This window comes from Lactuca sativa, chromosome 3 (genome assembly GCF_002870075.4).
Source record: "Lactuca sativa cultivar Salinas chromosome 3, Lsat_Salinas_v11, whole genome shotgun sequence".
Taxonomy (NCBI): domain Eukaryota; kingdom Viridiplantae; phylum Streptophyta; class Magnoliopsida; order Asterales; family Asteraceae; genus Lactuca; species Lactuca sativa.
Genome location: NC_056625.2, coordinates 35,373,118 through 35,388,540, shown reverse-complemented (window position 1 = coordinate 35,388,540; position 15,423 = coordinate 35,373,118). Strand labels below are relative to the sequence as shown.

Genomic DNA, 15,423 nt, shown 5'->3' with positions numbered 1-15,423 from the left:
ATGCTAGATTGGAATGATACATAAGGTTATTGATATTTATACTACTTAAATTAGTACTAAAATGATATTGTATTTGTAACATGTAACCATCATTTACGCATTATAACACAAGCCATTCACGCAACCAATTTGTGAAGTTTTATTACCAACCATAAGAATGATGGAAGAATACAACAGAAAATATATAAAATTTTATTCAATGATCAACCATAATCACACATGGCATAGGAGCACCTACCTTGTCCAAGGCACTCCTCAAAGCAACCACCACAATGCCGATTATCATTTCTAACATCTACACATTCCCCATCACAACAAACAAGTTCATACCCACAAACATGTCCACAAACCCCACAATGGTTGCCATCAGACTTAACATCCTTACAAAACTTCCCAAAACAACACACCGAACCTCCCCATGGATTCTTCTCAGGATTGGAACAGAAATTCGGGTCACTTCCACACCCTAAAACTAAAGCTCTTTGTCTTCCCCTAGACACAGCTCGAAAGAAGTTTGAGTGTGTTGGAATGTTTGAACCAGATACCAAGTGATCAATAGTGCATGATAACAGAAACAAGATCATCCACCAATGGGTGTTTCTAGGTTTAACATGATCATGATGATGATGATTTCTGGAAAGGTATGAACAACGCATGCAGTTGTTGAGAGAGAAGATGATGAGGTTCATTTGATGAAAGTGGGTTTATAAGATGGTGATGATTACCTAACATGTTTTAAGACAAGGGGTATGCCCAAATAAAAAAATGTAATCATGCTATGCTATGTCACTTCAATGTAAACAAGTCAATGAGAAAATGAGCATCTACTAACTAACTGCTCATTTTTCTATACATGCAGTGAGCTCAACTCTGAGATTATTAATAATAATAAAAACTTAAAAAAAACAAAATCCACAAATATAAAAACAATCCAAGTGCATCAAATGAAAAACAACAAATAAGGGTGTCTATGATAAAGATTATGGGATAATGTGTTGAGAAGTTTGAATCAAAAATATCATGACAACAGGATAAGTCAATCATTTTGGAACAACAAAAAGGGGGATAAAATCCCACCAAATTTTTTAAGGGAAAAAATATAGATTGCAGACTTCAATCATATTATTTAAAAAGCACGCAGAAAGAAGAAGGAAAGTTTTAGTGATGAGGAACTCCATCTCCATCTCCAACTCCACCTTTTGCCTTCTGTGCAGCAGCTCTTATCTGGCGTTGTTCCTCTTTGTATATCCGATTTCTTCGTTGAAACTGTCAAATTAGGGTTTCATGATTTTAGTAATCAACAAAATTTCAATTTCACCACTTTAATATATAAAAAAAAATGCACAGATCTTGTGCGGCTTTTAACTTTTATTCCATTCTTTTGGTCTTTAAGGACTTCTATCCCAAAGAATCAGAGATCATGCGATATCTTGTCTAACTCAATTAACTTTCAGTCTCATTGTATAACTTTTAGGAACTTTCTAGAGTTTTCGATACTTTATAGTTTCTTGGCATGTGGTTTAAGCTTTGAAATAGGAATAATAGTGAATGTTCTTTAGTCTTTACATTTCCTTCTGAAATTTGACACAGTAATAATGTATCTAGTGTATGTTGTAGCATTATTAAGCTGTTGAATGTTTGATGAGCTGTAACTTTTCGATGAAATTATATTAAGATCATAAGAAGATAGAAAGGAAAATTGGCTGGTCTGAACTACTAGTCTACTACATATTACAGTTTCAATTAAACATCAATGTGGTCTGGTCAAGGGATTGGATCCCAAACTACCTCAAACAGATGATCCTTATACAGATCATCAAACACCAGAACTTAGCACTACAGAATTATGCACAGACCCTAACAGGTTATGCCACAGTGATGCAACAAAGTTCAAAGATTGGTCCTGTGTTTTAACAAAGTAGAGATACATTCAACTTTAAAGGTCATGCTTGATACTACTCAGCTTCAAGAAGAATCTTGATAACTACAACAAATGGAAATAATGATGGGTTTATATTAAATTGAACTGTAAATGTAAGATATTTGCTTATTGTTTAGCCATCAGATGTACACATTAACACATCAGCATAAGCAAGCAGAATCTGGTCATATTTACTAGAGCCCGAAGAAGTCATCCATGGGACATCAAATTCACCACCAGATATTGTTTAACCGGTAAAACTCTTAAGGTTAGGCATCGGTGATGAACAAGGGCGATCAACTAGTAGCAGCAAATAGCAAGGTAGCAAATCGCAAAAAAAAAATCCCAAACCAATTACAGATATCTCGTAGCGAAACCATTAATTAGGGTTTAGGGCATCCTAAAGATAGCAGTTCATTACAGTGTCAATGGTACACCGATCTTAGTATTAGACAATTAAATGTGAAGATACAATTACAAATTTACAGATATAGTGGGGGGTCCATTTCGATTCGATTATATTCAAGTAGATCGTACCTCTTTGGAGTGGTGAAGACACTCGAGATAGTCTTCACGGAGAAGAGAGCAGTCCTTGGGTTCTCTGCAACGAGACATACACTCGCTGAAATCCATCCAGAAATCATAACACCTCCCTTTGTTCCCTGTTATCCCCCAGCCGGACGCCATTGGTTCTGAATTTGACCTTACGATTTCCTCCTGAACCTAAAGAAGGTTGATGATGATGATGGCAACTTACCACACCATACCAGTGTATTCTGATGACGGACCTACCTTTGTTTTTGGGCCATTGGGCTTGGGCCTCATACAAGACCACAATTCTACATAGTCCATTACTCCCTGAGTTCCTACTGGCTACTTCCTAGTAGAGATGCACATAAAAATCATTTTGGAACTAGAAATAGGTTTTGAAATTAAACAGGATGGAATCAGAGGGAAAGCAATTCGGTTTAAATCTGAACATGTGGTTTGGGACTGGTTTCACATATGGAATGCTAACAAGTCAGCCTAAGTGACTTTATAGTCTCTAAATTAGGTGAAATTCGCAAAGTTTTGGAATACAGGTCAATTGAAAAGCTCATTTTCTATGCCATGATGTAAGACGTTTAGCGGCCTCTTATATAGTAGAAAAATATCATTTCCATATATTATTTCTTCAAATTATTGTTAATACAAAATTCTGAAGGTTTTTCAAGCATGATTTTCACCCATTGTACGATGTTGGATGCCCGAAAAACATTTTTTCTAAACAATAAAAGTGGAAAAAGACAGTTTTGGCCCCTATGTAGGGGTGCAAACGAGCCGAGCCGAGCCCGAGCCTAGCCAGGCTCGGCTCGGGCTTGTTTAAGTTATATGAGGCTCGAGCTCGAGCTCGGTTCGATTCGAGCTTTCTTGTACTGAGCTCGGCTCGATCTCGTAAAGAATTATCCAAGCTCGGCTCGGGCTCAGGCTCGACTTGTTTGTTATCTGACGTGCCTAAATAAGCTTAAGCTCGGCTCGAGCTTGTTAAGAAGCTCATTTACTAATACCCTAAATCCGTAATTCCTGTAATATATTTTTATTTTAATATATATAAATAATAATAAATTATATTATGTAAAGGCTCGTTTAGGCTTGCGAGCCTAATCGAGCTTAATGACATAGACTCGAGCTCGAGCTCGTTTAATAAACGAGCTTAATATTAAGCTTGAGCTTGGCTCGGGCTCGTTTAAAATCGATTTCGAGTCGAGCTTTTAACGATCCGATCCCGAGTAGCTCGCGAGTAGCTTGACTCGTTTGCACCCCTACTCCTATGGAACATTTTTTTTTCAAGGATGAAAAAATCATTAGATTAGAATCTGAAACAAGTTCAGAAAATACAGAATAATAACAACATACTAGTAGGTTTTTTGAACCATTTTCACCTAAACCGGTCCTATAGGTTTGAGCTTTTTTCCCGTAAATGGGATTCAAACCGAACCGGTTTTGAACACTTTTTGTAGAATTTTGAAAAACCAAGTTCTCCATCTCTACTCATTGGTTGATGCAAATTTTCTGGGACGAAATCTTTATGTATTCACAAAATATATTGTAAAAAAGATCTAACATGGGTTTTTTTACGTATGAATATATTAGACATTAAGTGATAATATTCTGAAAGTGTGAAATTGTATGGAGTTATAACGTTATCTTTTGGAATTGTAGTTCATCGGAATGCCAATGTTTTAGGAACCTATCCCTATTGAAGGAGTATAGGTTTTAACACACAATGGATCAACCAAACTAGTCTTTAGCATTCATGTTGTCTTCTTGATCGTCTATGCTTTTATGGACCTTTTTGCTTGTCATTACTAGGCTTGTTTAGCTTGAATGCAAAGACACTTTCGAAAGAACGTATTTGAACATTTTGCTCACACTAGCATTGTCAGATGTGTTTTTTTATAAGTTACTAGATGTGAGACCCGTGTATTACACGAGTTTATTAAAAGCAAAAGTTTAATTTAAAGTTATAAAAATTACATATTTTTTAAAGTAATAGTTTTACATAAATATAAAGAATATAATAAATAAAGTAAGTAATTTAATATATAATACAGGAGATTTGAAAGATTATAGAAGATTTGTTATGAAATTAAATAGAATGACCTACCTTACATATATAAATCTTACTAAAATATGGATTTTAAATTTATGAAAATAAAAAATATAAGAAAATGACAAGTAAAAGAAAAATTCAAAAACTCTTAGAAAATTATATGTGTCAAATTCAATGACAACATGACATTTCACAAAATTATTTTTATTTATTATGAAAAATTTATAGATAAAAGGTTGTTTGGATAAGCCATTCTTGAAAATGGGCAAAAAAAAATAGCGACAATAAGAAAATGGCACGAAAAAATAAGGAGAATAATTTGCAAAAAGGTAGGACTTATAGAGACCTCATTTCTTTTTCTTTATACATTACATAAAAAAAACCCATATATAGCTTATTGGGTCAAGTCTTGTCCTTACAAAATTTAGAGCTTATAAAAACTCACACGACAACAAATAAATGATTTTGAGCAAGTCAACCAGTTAGATTGACATGATACATTAAAAAAAAATTAAAAAAAAAGGTATTAAGGTGGAGCTCTTTAAACCCATTTAGTGTTTCAATTTACAAAATCTACACCCTAAAATGATACTCACACAAAAGTTGGAATTAGATAAATGAGTTTGTTTAAGAGATTTTGACACGTTAAGGAAAAAAACTAGTAATGTTAGGTTTAACCCTTTCAAATCGTTTAATGTCTTAAACTAATACGAACCCTACATGACACTACATATTTACCAAGTCTAATTATATCTTGCCATTTTAAAAAAGTCTGATTATATTTAATGAGTAATCGGAAACGACATTTAAATAATCTTCATTAATAGAAGTCAAACATATCATAACGACTTGTTCATGTGCATTAGTCAGTTGACGACTCACTACTTACTACGAGGATTGACTTGTTGAACAAGATAGTTTCACAGTTATGTTTTCTATAATGTCTCAGACTCTTGGTGAGCTATTTGTAGGAAAGCACCATGAGTTATTGATATGGCCGGTCCTGAAAAATAAAATATTCTTAAAGGCTCAGGATGAACAAGAAAAAAAAGAGCCCTTATCTTTATTGTAATTTTGTATTTTTAAATAAAAATATATAATGAAAAAAATTGGGCTCTGTGCAGCTGCCTATTTTGCCCCCCCCCCCCCCCCCCCCTGAGCCCCCATGGTTATTGAGTTGGGATAAAAATCAACATGTTGTTATGTGAGCATTTTAAACTAGGAGACAATTATTGATATGACCCGCGACATGACACGAACCACAAATGAATATAGACAAATTTGGGGTTGAGTTTTTATAATTCGAGAAACCGTTTATTTTATTAGATTAAAAAAATAAAAAAATATGTATTTATAAAAAATAAAAATGTTATATTTAGACTTCTTTCCTTTGACCCACATACACGATGATGACCCACAAACTTGACGTCGACTCATAGACCGTATCTGAACCACAAACCCGTATAATTAAACGGGTTACACGAATCGTCTTCGGGTTTAACCTATCAGGGTTGAGCACGACGATATTAATATTTATACTCTGTTCCAAAAAAACCAAAAATGAAAACCCCCTTCAAAATCTACCCAACTTCCCATTCATATATCAAACATCTCTTTTTGTAGGGCAAGTTCTTGTATCAAAACCCTTATGTAAAACCCTTTACATTGCAAGCTTTGAAAATTCTTGGTCTAAGCAACTTCTTTCCTCATCTCATAACTGTCTCCCATTTAAGGGATTCTGAGCCATTCCTCTGAGAAGACTAGCGATTCCTATCAAAGTCCTCCACAATTATGGATTCCAATTCCCCGAGTCTTGAGTGCCGAATGTACGAAGCTCGGTTCCCTGACGTCGACACGACGATGATGATTCAAGTCAAAAGCATTGGCGAAATGTGCGCCTACGTTTCACTTCTCGAGTACAACAATATTGAGGGTATGATTCTTTTATCCGAGTTGTCAAGACGTCGTATTCTCAGTATAACAGTTTGATTAAAGTGGGGCGGCACCGAGCCTGTTATGGTGCTTCACTTAGACGAAGATAAAAGGTATGTTAATCTTAGCAAAAAAAGGGTTTGCGAAGAGGACATTCAAATTTGTGAAGACAGGTATAATGAGAGCAAGCTCGTTCACTCTATTATGCGCCATGTTGCTTAAACTATGGAGCTTGATCTTGAGGTTAGTATGGTTTAGTTTGCATTGTTGAATTTGATTGATAGATTCTGTTTGCCTTTCATTTAATTGTGCATTTAACTACATCGGCGAAACAAGCCCTAAATATGACAAAACTGCAAATTTGGTCCTTGTGGTTTTCAAAAACCTTTGGATGGGGTCCAAAAAGTTTCCAGCTTGCATGGAAGGTCCAAAATCAAGGTTTTTCTGGGTTTTTGGTCCAAAAAAACTTAAAAAGACGATTATGCCCTTTTATTTTCTTTTTTGTATTTTTTATAATTATTCTAATGATGTTTTAATTAAAAAATAAAGAAAAAATAAAAAAAAAAGTATCCCCACCCTCTCTCTCTCTCTGAACCAACACGCCTTAAGACACACACACACATCTCTTGAGCTCTCCGACAAAACTAACACATATAGAGAATCGATCTCTCAAAACCCCCATGTGTATCTCAATCTCTAAAAACAATCGATTTTCAATCCATCTGTATGAACGATCGTTGTGGTGTTTTGGCTCCATCAAATCGTCGGTAGTGTTACAGTAGTGGTGGTTGTTTTATGGCTCTCCGATGAACGGACCTGCGTAAGGGATGCACCTATGTTTTACTATGAAGACGAAGGTTGATGATGGTCTGGTTGCGATTTATTCAAGACTTGTTCACATACCCATTCCTATTTACTCCTCCTCCTCCCTTCTTTTCCTTGTTCGATTCTAATCGATTTCAAATGGGATTTTCAAGATGTAAATTGGGTTAATCGATCAAAGGTTGTAGTGTTTTTTGATTTAATTCGTTGGTGAAATTAGTATCGAGAGATGGAGAAGCTGAATTTTGTGAAAAACGGTGTCCTGAGACTGCCACCTGGGTTCAGGTTCCACCCGACGGATGAAGAACTTGTGGTACAATACTTGAAGCGCAAGGCCCAGTCTTGCCCTTTGCCGGCATCCATCATCCCTGAGGTCGATGTGAACAAGTCTGATCCATGAAATTAGGGTTCTTAAGAACTTGTCAAAAATTAGGGCTCGTCACAATGTCTCAAGCTTTTCTTCCTTTTCCTCAGTACCTCAATCGGAGAGGATGTTCAGTGGTGATGATAGTGAAAAAGGGCATGTAGGAGGTGAGATGACGATGGTGAAGAAACTATGGTCTGTCACTATCTCTCAAGCTTTCTATCTGTTTATCAGCGAAACTATCTTGTTGTAATCATGTTAATTAAAAGACGTAGAAGAAGATGATTTGGGAGATTCTTGAAGAGAAACCATGGTAGATCGTAGGATTTAACAGGGACAAAAATTCCATCTACATCCTCCGTATTCTTCATAGATTTCCAAATAAACAACCATCATAATCGCAAAAGGGCCGATCGGGATGATGATAAAAAACGCAGATGAGATTTTTGAGAAGACGAAGAGAGAGAGAGAGGGGGGGGGGGGGTGGGGATACTTTTTTTCTTTTTTCTTTATTTTTTAATTAAAACAACATTAGAATAATTATAAAAAATACCAAAAAGAAAATAAAAGGGCATAATCGTCTTTTTAAGTTCTTTTGGACCAAAAACCCAGAAAAACCTTGATTTTGGACCTTCCATGCAAGCTGGAAACTTTTTGGACCCCATCCAAAGGTTTTTGAAAACCACAAGGACCAAATTTGCAGTTTTGTCCCTAAATATTGATACTTGCAGTTTGTCTGATTACATGATCTATATATTCATGTTCGTTGGCCTTTGAATCGGAAGTATAGACATGCTTTTGAGGTGAGGATTTTAAGATTTAACACTCATTGTCAAGCATTATGGACAGGGGCAGATCTTTTCAAGGGCTAGGGGGGGCACAGGAGCTGTGCCCCCCCCCCCCCCCCCCCCCCCCCCCCCGATTTTTTTAGCATAAATAGTCCCTATGCTTTAGTTTTATACATATTTAGTCCAAAAATATAAAATTTTGACTATAACCCCCCTGTTTAACAATTTTTATACAAATTATATTTTTGGCCCACCAAATGAAATATTGAAGCTCCGACACTGATTATGGATATAAATACCTCATTCGAATACTATTTTTCTTGCAAGCATTTAAATTAGTCGTTAATGATCCTGACACCATTCTTGATTCACTCACTCGTGAAGTTAAAGAAACCAGCTCTGATGGAAAAAAGGTGATAAGAGTTGTTCATGCTTTGCAAGAGGAAATTAAAGATGTATTAGTGAAGAACATTAGAAGGAAGATGACTCCACAGCCATTAAAGATCAGGGCAAATGTTGAAATGAAATGTTTTCAATTTGATGGTGTTCTTCACATTAAGGTTCTTTAAAGACTTGCCCTTTAACATTTTTTTTTCTTGAGCCTAGTTGACATTGACATTTTACATCACTCATTTGTTCCCATCGTTATGACATTTTTTCTATCACTCATTCACTCATAGAAGTTAACCTTTTATTTCTAAGATATCTCTAATGCTACTCCCATCAACAACTCAAATTTATATTAGTAAACTAGTTTCCCTGTTTCCATTTATATAGCCCAACTAAACCAAATTACTTAATTTAATATATTTTAATAATTTTATTAATTAATATTACATATGTTTTTTTAATAAATTAAAGTTTATTGGAAAAAAAATGAAAGGTGACCCAGGCTTGGTGGGGTTTTGCTTGGAAGATTTTTTATTTCTTTTTCAAATGGATTGGGCGTGAGGATTGTCGATCGGGGTATAACCTATGTAGGTTCCAAGATCATCCCCTTCCCTCCCACATGATTATGTCTAGTCTCCCTTTCGCTCCTTGTCTTCATAAAAAAGTAACATACTTCGCATTTTATTATCTTGTAAGAGTTGTTGCTCACAAACGTCTCACCTAATCCCTCCCACACTCCTATTTTGCCAATAGTTCTATCCCATCATGCTCTGGTCTATATGACATAGAATTTTTGAGAGGTTTTAATTTTAGATTTTATTTTAAATAAAAAATTTCTAATCCAAAAGCTACTAAAAATAACTTCTTGGAGCTTTTAACTTTTGATTTTATCAAAAATTACACCTTAAAAAGCTAATTATTTCTTTTCAAATACTTTTACACAAATAAAATCTACGACTTGCAAAAAGTTTATAAACATTTTTAAATATTTGTTACGATATTTAAAAAGTTTAAGTATGCGTTAAGACACATAAAATCAACAATGTCATATAACTATTATTAATAAGACAAAATAAAAATCAAGACCAAGTTATATGTGCTTAAGAAATGATTTGTACATTATAATATTCGAAAATTCTTAGCATTTTGGAAAAAGAAATAAAGCTTTTCTTAAAGCACTATAACTTTTCGTATAACTTAAGTTGCATCCTTTGAAGGTAAAGTTGTAGCAAAAACCAAGAAAACTGAAGAGTTTATATATATATATATATATATATATATATATATATATATATATATATATATATATATATATATATATATATATATATATATATATATATATATATATATATATATATATATATATATATATATATATATATATATATAACCGTTAAATGTTATAAATTCTATGAACCATTCTTTTTACATTAAGGGTATTTTATCGATTTTAATATTTGGTTATTTTTATGTTTTGACAAATGGACAAAAAGTAATAAAAGAGTTATGTCATTTTGATAACTTAATCATCGTAACCACTTATATATGTATATAGGGTCCACTTTTGAAATCATATATGATATTTTAGAAGTCAAACCTTCAAACTTTCTTAAACTCTCGATCTCTTCCATCAAATTTGAAGAACACACAAACCTTACAACTAATTTCCAAATCTCTTTTGATGCTTACACTACTTTTGGAAATGGACATGGCACTAAATAATGTGTTGGAAGTATCTGTACATAGTTGAAAACTTACATATGTATTAAAAAGCAAATAGATATAATAGATGGAATGATGAAGAGATACAAATATGTATGATTTATTAATTTTTTTTTAAATAGACATGACACTAAATAATCATCCGAGTTAAAAAAAGTAAATTAAAACCAAATACACAAATTCCCAAATCTGTATTGATGCTTACACTACTTTTGGTAATGGACATGAAACTAAATAATCTCTATAGGATCTATGCATAGTTGAAAACTTATAAATGTATTAAAAAGCAAATAGATATGAGAGATGGAATTGTGAGGAGATACAAATATGTGGGGCCTAATACCTGTTTTAGATATATAAAAAGTAAATACATAAATAAGAAATTTAATTAAAAAGCTAAATTAATAAGGGCACAATAGTCTTTTTAGGTAAGACAAGGACCAAGCGTGCAACAAAAATAAACAGTAGGGATCAGCCGAGTTAAAAAATAAATTAGGGACCAAACACACAAATTCTCCCAAACCACAGGGACCATCCGTGTAATTACTCTTACTTTTCGTTTTGTTCATATTTGAGTAACTATTTTTTTTATACATATCTAAGTAACGAACTTGTTGAAAGTGTTCACATATGACCATTATGACCTGCTGTAGCCGGATGTAACCTGCTACAACAGGTCATAATGGTCATATGTAAACACTTCCAACAAGTTTGTTACCTAGATGTGTATAAAAAAAAGATAGTTACCTAGATGTGAACAAACCGAAAAGTTAATTATCTTAATAAGTCATATTCCCTTTAGATCTTTAACCTTTGTTTGTTTTAGTTGATTACCAGAATTGCAAGAAAAAAAAAAGAATGTCAGTTCTAACTTATTCTTAGAACCTGAAAGAAGTTAATAATGCTAAAATTTTGAACTGTGATGAATATGATTTTTTTATGAGTTGATATTTAACTCTAAAGCACCCTAATCGGTAAAAAGAGATAACAAGGTCTGCTGTAAAATCCCAAAACTGAGACCCAATTTTTTTTTTTTTTTTTTTTTTTTTTTTTTTCATTTTTAGAGTATATTACTTGTAAAAAAACAGTTAATGGAATACAACATTGATATCATTTCAACATAAAGTCACAAATCACAAGTCTCAAAACCATATGATCAAATAGTGTAATATCAGAGTACAATACCGGGTTTCTTAAATGCGGAATATCATGTGTGAATGTGTGATGCGCTGCTACTCCGCCGACTCCTTCCCCTTAGATGAAGAGGTACCTGAAACTAAAACTAAAAACCGTAAGCACAAAGCTTAGTGAGTTCCCCATCATACTCATACCAAATAATGCATAATCTTCGGTATCTTTCAACCGGTAATTGTCAGGCATAGCCAGGAGCTGGGCTCCTCCTCGGTATCTTTCAACCGGTAACCGGGAACTAACCTCCCCTTCGGTATCTCTCAACCGGTAACTGGGAGCTACCCTCCCCTTCGGTATCTTTCAACCGGTAACTGGGCTATTTCACCCCTACTACTACTAACATATATTAAGCACAATAAACATATCAAACACAATAATCATATCAGGTACAATAAACATATCTCATATCAACCCTAGATAATTATCACAAAGACAATTATTTATCCAACACTCTTACTTGTGGACCGACATTGTGGCCGTAGACCCATTCATACTAGGAGAAAACTCACCTCAAAGTCGTGTGGTGTCTGCACTGATCTCGGTACGAAAACCGAATCTCCTCGAATCCTCAATCCTTACACAACAAATTTTATAACTTATCAATCCATACTCATAACCCTTACAAGGGCCAACTCAAGTCCAAGACAAGGTCAAGATCAACACCTTGATCAATGGTCAATCCTCTGGTCAAAGTCAACATCTGGTTGACTCGACTCGCCAAGTTTGTCCACCAACTCGCCGAGTCCCCATGTTCACCTACTGCCATAATCCCGTCCTTACTCGTCGAGTCTAGCAAGAGCTCGACGAAGTCGCCTTCAACAACACATCAAACTATCTTCAACCGACTCGCTGAGTTTGTCCTTGAACTCGTCGAGTTCATCTTCATCCATATGAAGATGTTCAGTCTATGACTCGCCGAGTTCCCCTTGAACTCGCCGAGTCCGTCTTCATGCGGCTAGGATATTGCCTTGAACTCGCCAAGTCTGTTCATCCACTCGCCGAGTCCTATGATTTCCAGGTCCCTAGTGAACCTAAGCAGCTGGGGAACCTTCGATCTTAACATTTGGTCCATAAACAGAAAGGGTTTGGTGGAAAATACACCCCGACTCGCCGAGTCCCTCTTTGTCCAATACTATACAACCGATTATAATGGGTCTTAACGCATCCAAACCATAGATCTGGCCTCCTAGGGTCCATTTTATACGTAAAGCTACAAACTTGATGTACATGCATGGGGCATTTGGCTCAAAAAGCCATAAAAGGAGGTCTACAAGATGCATGGGGTGTTTATGGCAACAAAGTTGGCATCTTTATGCCATAAAGACCCCCAATAGCTCCAGATCCGAAGTGCAACTCAAAGCACACCCACAAAATCCGATTTTTGCTTCTCTATACTCATAAAAAGGGTAGAAATAGCCCCAAATCAAAATCTAAGAGATAGATGGTCAAGGTTCCAGCTTTTTACCTTGAATGAGCTAAGAATGAAGTAAAACTTTTGGATCTCCTTGCTTCTACTTGAACTTCCAATCTTTCTTCTTCTTCTTCAACTTTAAACATACACAAAAAGAACCAAAAAGGCTCAAGAACACTCAATAAGGGTTTAGGGTTTCAATCTAGGGTTTCTTTAAGTTGGAAGGGTGATGGAGGTGATGGGTTTTAGCCATAAGAACTTTCCTATGTGCGCATGCAAAACCCTAATGCTTGGATCTAGGCTTTCTAATAAACATGCTTTGAATCCAAGACTTCTAATGACTAATTAGGTTAAATAACAACATTGAAACAGATCTAGAATCATACCTTTGAGTTCCTTGTTGATCTTGAGGTCTTGGAGCTTCTAGAGTCACAAATGTCACTCCTCTAATGGCTTACAAACACCAATAGCAAGGAAGATGATTCAGGAGAGAGGAGAGGGGAGGAAATCGGCCAGGGTTCTCTTACTTTAGGTGAGGTACCGATTTCCTTATGCCATGGGGTCTATTTATACTTGTAGACTCCTTAAGGGTTACAACCTAAACCCTAATTGGATAATCTTCTCTTAAGGCTATCCAAATCCTTTCCATAGATAAGCCTTGGACGATTTTAGCTATCCTATATCTCATAGAATTCGTCCATATCATATCCATAAGGATTTACAGTCTAAAGCTTAACTATCAAACAATTGACAGTTTATACCCCTTTATTTAATTAATCTCTTTAAGTCACCAAATTAATTCTAATTAATTCTATGACTTATATTAATCAAATAACAAATATATTATTCATTATATTATTCTCATAATATATTAATAATATTTACTCTCTCGTAATAAATCATCCTATCAAGTTGCTATGGTGAAGGCAACCCAAAAGGACCATGCACAACCGGGTCAAATACTTGCCTAATATAGTTGTAGCCTTAGACACTATTCCAACAGTCTCCCACTTGGATAAGTCTAGTAACTATATTCACAAGTACAGTTCGGTTTGCAATCGTAGCTCTCAAAGACGCTGTCAACTCTGATCTAATCAATCTTGTCCTTTAGATAAGGGAACGTACAGTCCTCTGTTAGATATCATGCTGACAATCCTATGGAATGGTTAGTCAAGCATTTAGGTTTCTCGATCTCTGATTTATTCGACATAGAACTTAATCGAACACATCAATTGAGTTCTGACCGGGCCCGACACATAAGTCAAATCAAATCATCGAGCGGCCGAGATATCGCTTTTACCTTATTAGATTAAAGTTACAGATAAACTTCGACTTATATGCATTTACTTATTCATTAACCAACTATACACAACAATACGTTTTATAACACCGAGTTACTGATGCGTTTTCGTATTATCAATGTACAATCAATTAACAAATAACAAACCATATATCTAGGTTTTAAGACCATATGATATTATCGTCTTGCGATCACCTTTTATATCGTATTCCATAAGGTGATTCCAGCAAGCGCGGGTTTATTCCAATGCTCAAAACTAGTTCATAAGCACTCATGAACGTTGCAGCAATCCTTTTGCTATGTCTAACACCATTTAGAAATTCTACACACCAATTCATGACAATCTTCATTCATATCTACTCCCAACATATGAACGATTGTGGACCATTTGAACAATTCGATTATTCCTAATAAACTCAATTATTCTGGAAGTCAAAACATGCAAAGTGAAACAATAGCTAAACATTTAACATAAGATAGTAACATTACTCATAAATAAAACTCCTTTATTTAATCATCAAATGTCAAATACATTTACACGTTTCTAATACTATCTAATCTATGCTAATATCATCCTTCAGCCCAATACTCCTAGCATGCTGCAAGTGCTTAACCCTACTCAGTCCTTTCGTAAGCGGATCTGCTGGGTTATCTTCTGATGATATCCTCTTTACTACGAGTTGTCCTTCTTCTACACGATGTCTAATGAAGTGATACTTTCTGTCGATATGTCTTGATCTACCATGATCCCTCGGTTCCTTGGTCAAGGCAACCGCGCCTTCGTTATCACAGAAAATCTCCATTGGCTCCTTTATGGCAGGTACAACTCCAAGATCACCGATGAAGTTCTTTAGCCATATTGCCTCCTTCGATGCTTCGCTCGCTGCAATGTACTCTGATTCGCACGTTGAATCAGCTACGGTTTCCTGCTTGGAACTCTTCCATGTCACTGCTCCTCCATTTAGGGTAAAGACCCAGCCCGACTG

At 35.1% G+C, this 15,423-nt stretch overlaps 1 protein-coding gene and 1 pseudogene across 1 annotated transcript; one reads left to right on the top strand and one right to left on the bottom strand.

Annotated features, from left to right (window-relative positions):
* Positions 1–945: 945 nt before the first annotated feature.
* On the bottom strand, positions 946–2,666 carry LOC111917215 (NADH dehydrogenase [ubiquinone] iron-sulfur protein 5-B). Its single transcript, XM_023912883.3, has 2 exons — positions 2,459–2,666; positions 946–1,266 (listed from the first exon to the last, which is right to left on the bottom strand). The coding sequence occupies exons 1-2, from the start codon at positions 2,606–2,608 to the stop codon at positions 1,159–1,161; spliced, it is 258 nt and encodes an 85-aa protein (XP_023768651.1). The 5' UTR covers positions 2,609–2,666; the 3' UTR covers positions 946–1,158.
* A 3,639-nt stretch (positions 2,667–6,305) lies between these two features.
* Positions 6,306–8,989, top strand: LOC128132999 (eukaryotic translation initiation factor 2 subunit alpha homolog; annotated as a pseudogene).
* Positions 8,990–15,423: the final 6,434 nt, after the last annotated feature.

What these genes read in the sequence shown, in the direction of transcription:
- LOC111917215 (XM_023912883.3), bottom strand. Translation starts at nt 2,608, where the DNA reads ATGGCGTCCGGCTGGGGGATAACAGGGAACAAAGGGAGGTGTTATGAT. An exon ending in GTCTTCACCACTCCAAAGAG is followed by an intron (nt 1,267 to 2,458) that starts GTACGATCTACT and finishes CTAATTTGACAG; the next exon opens with TTTCAACGAAGAAATCGGAT.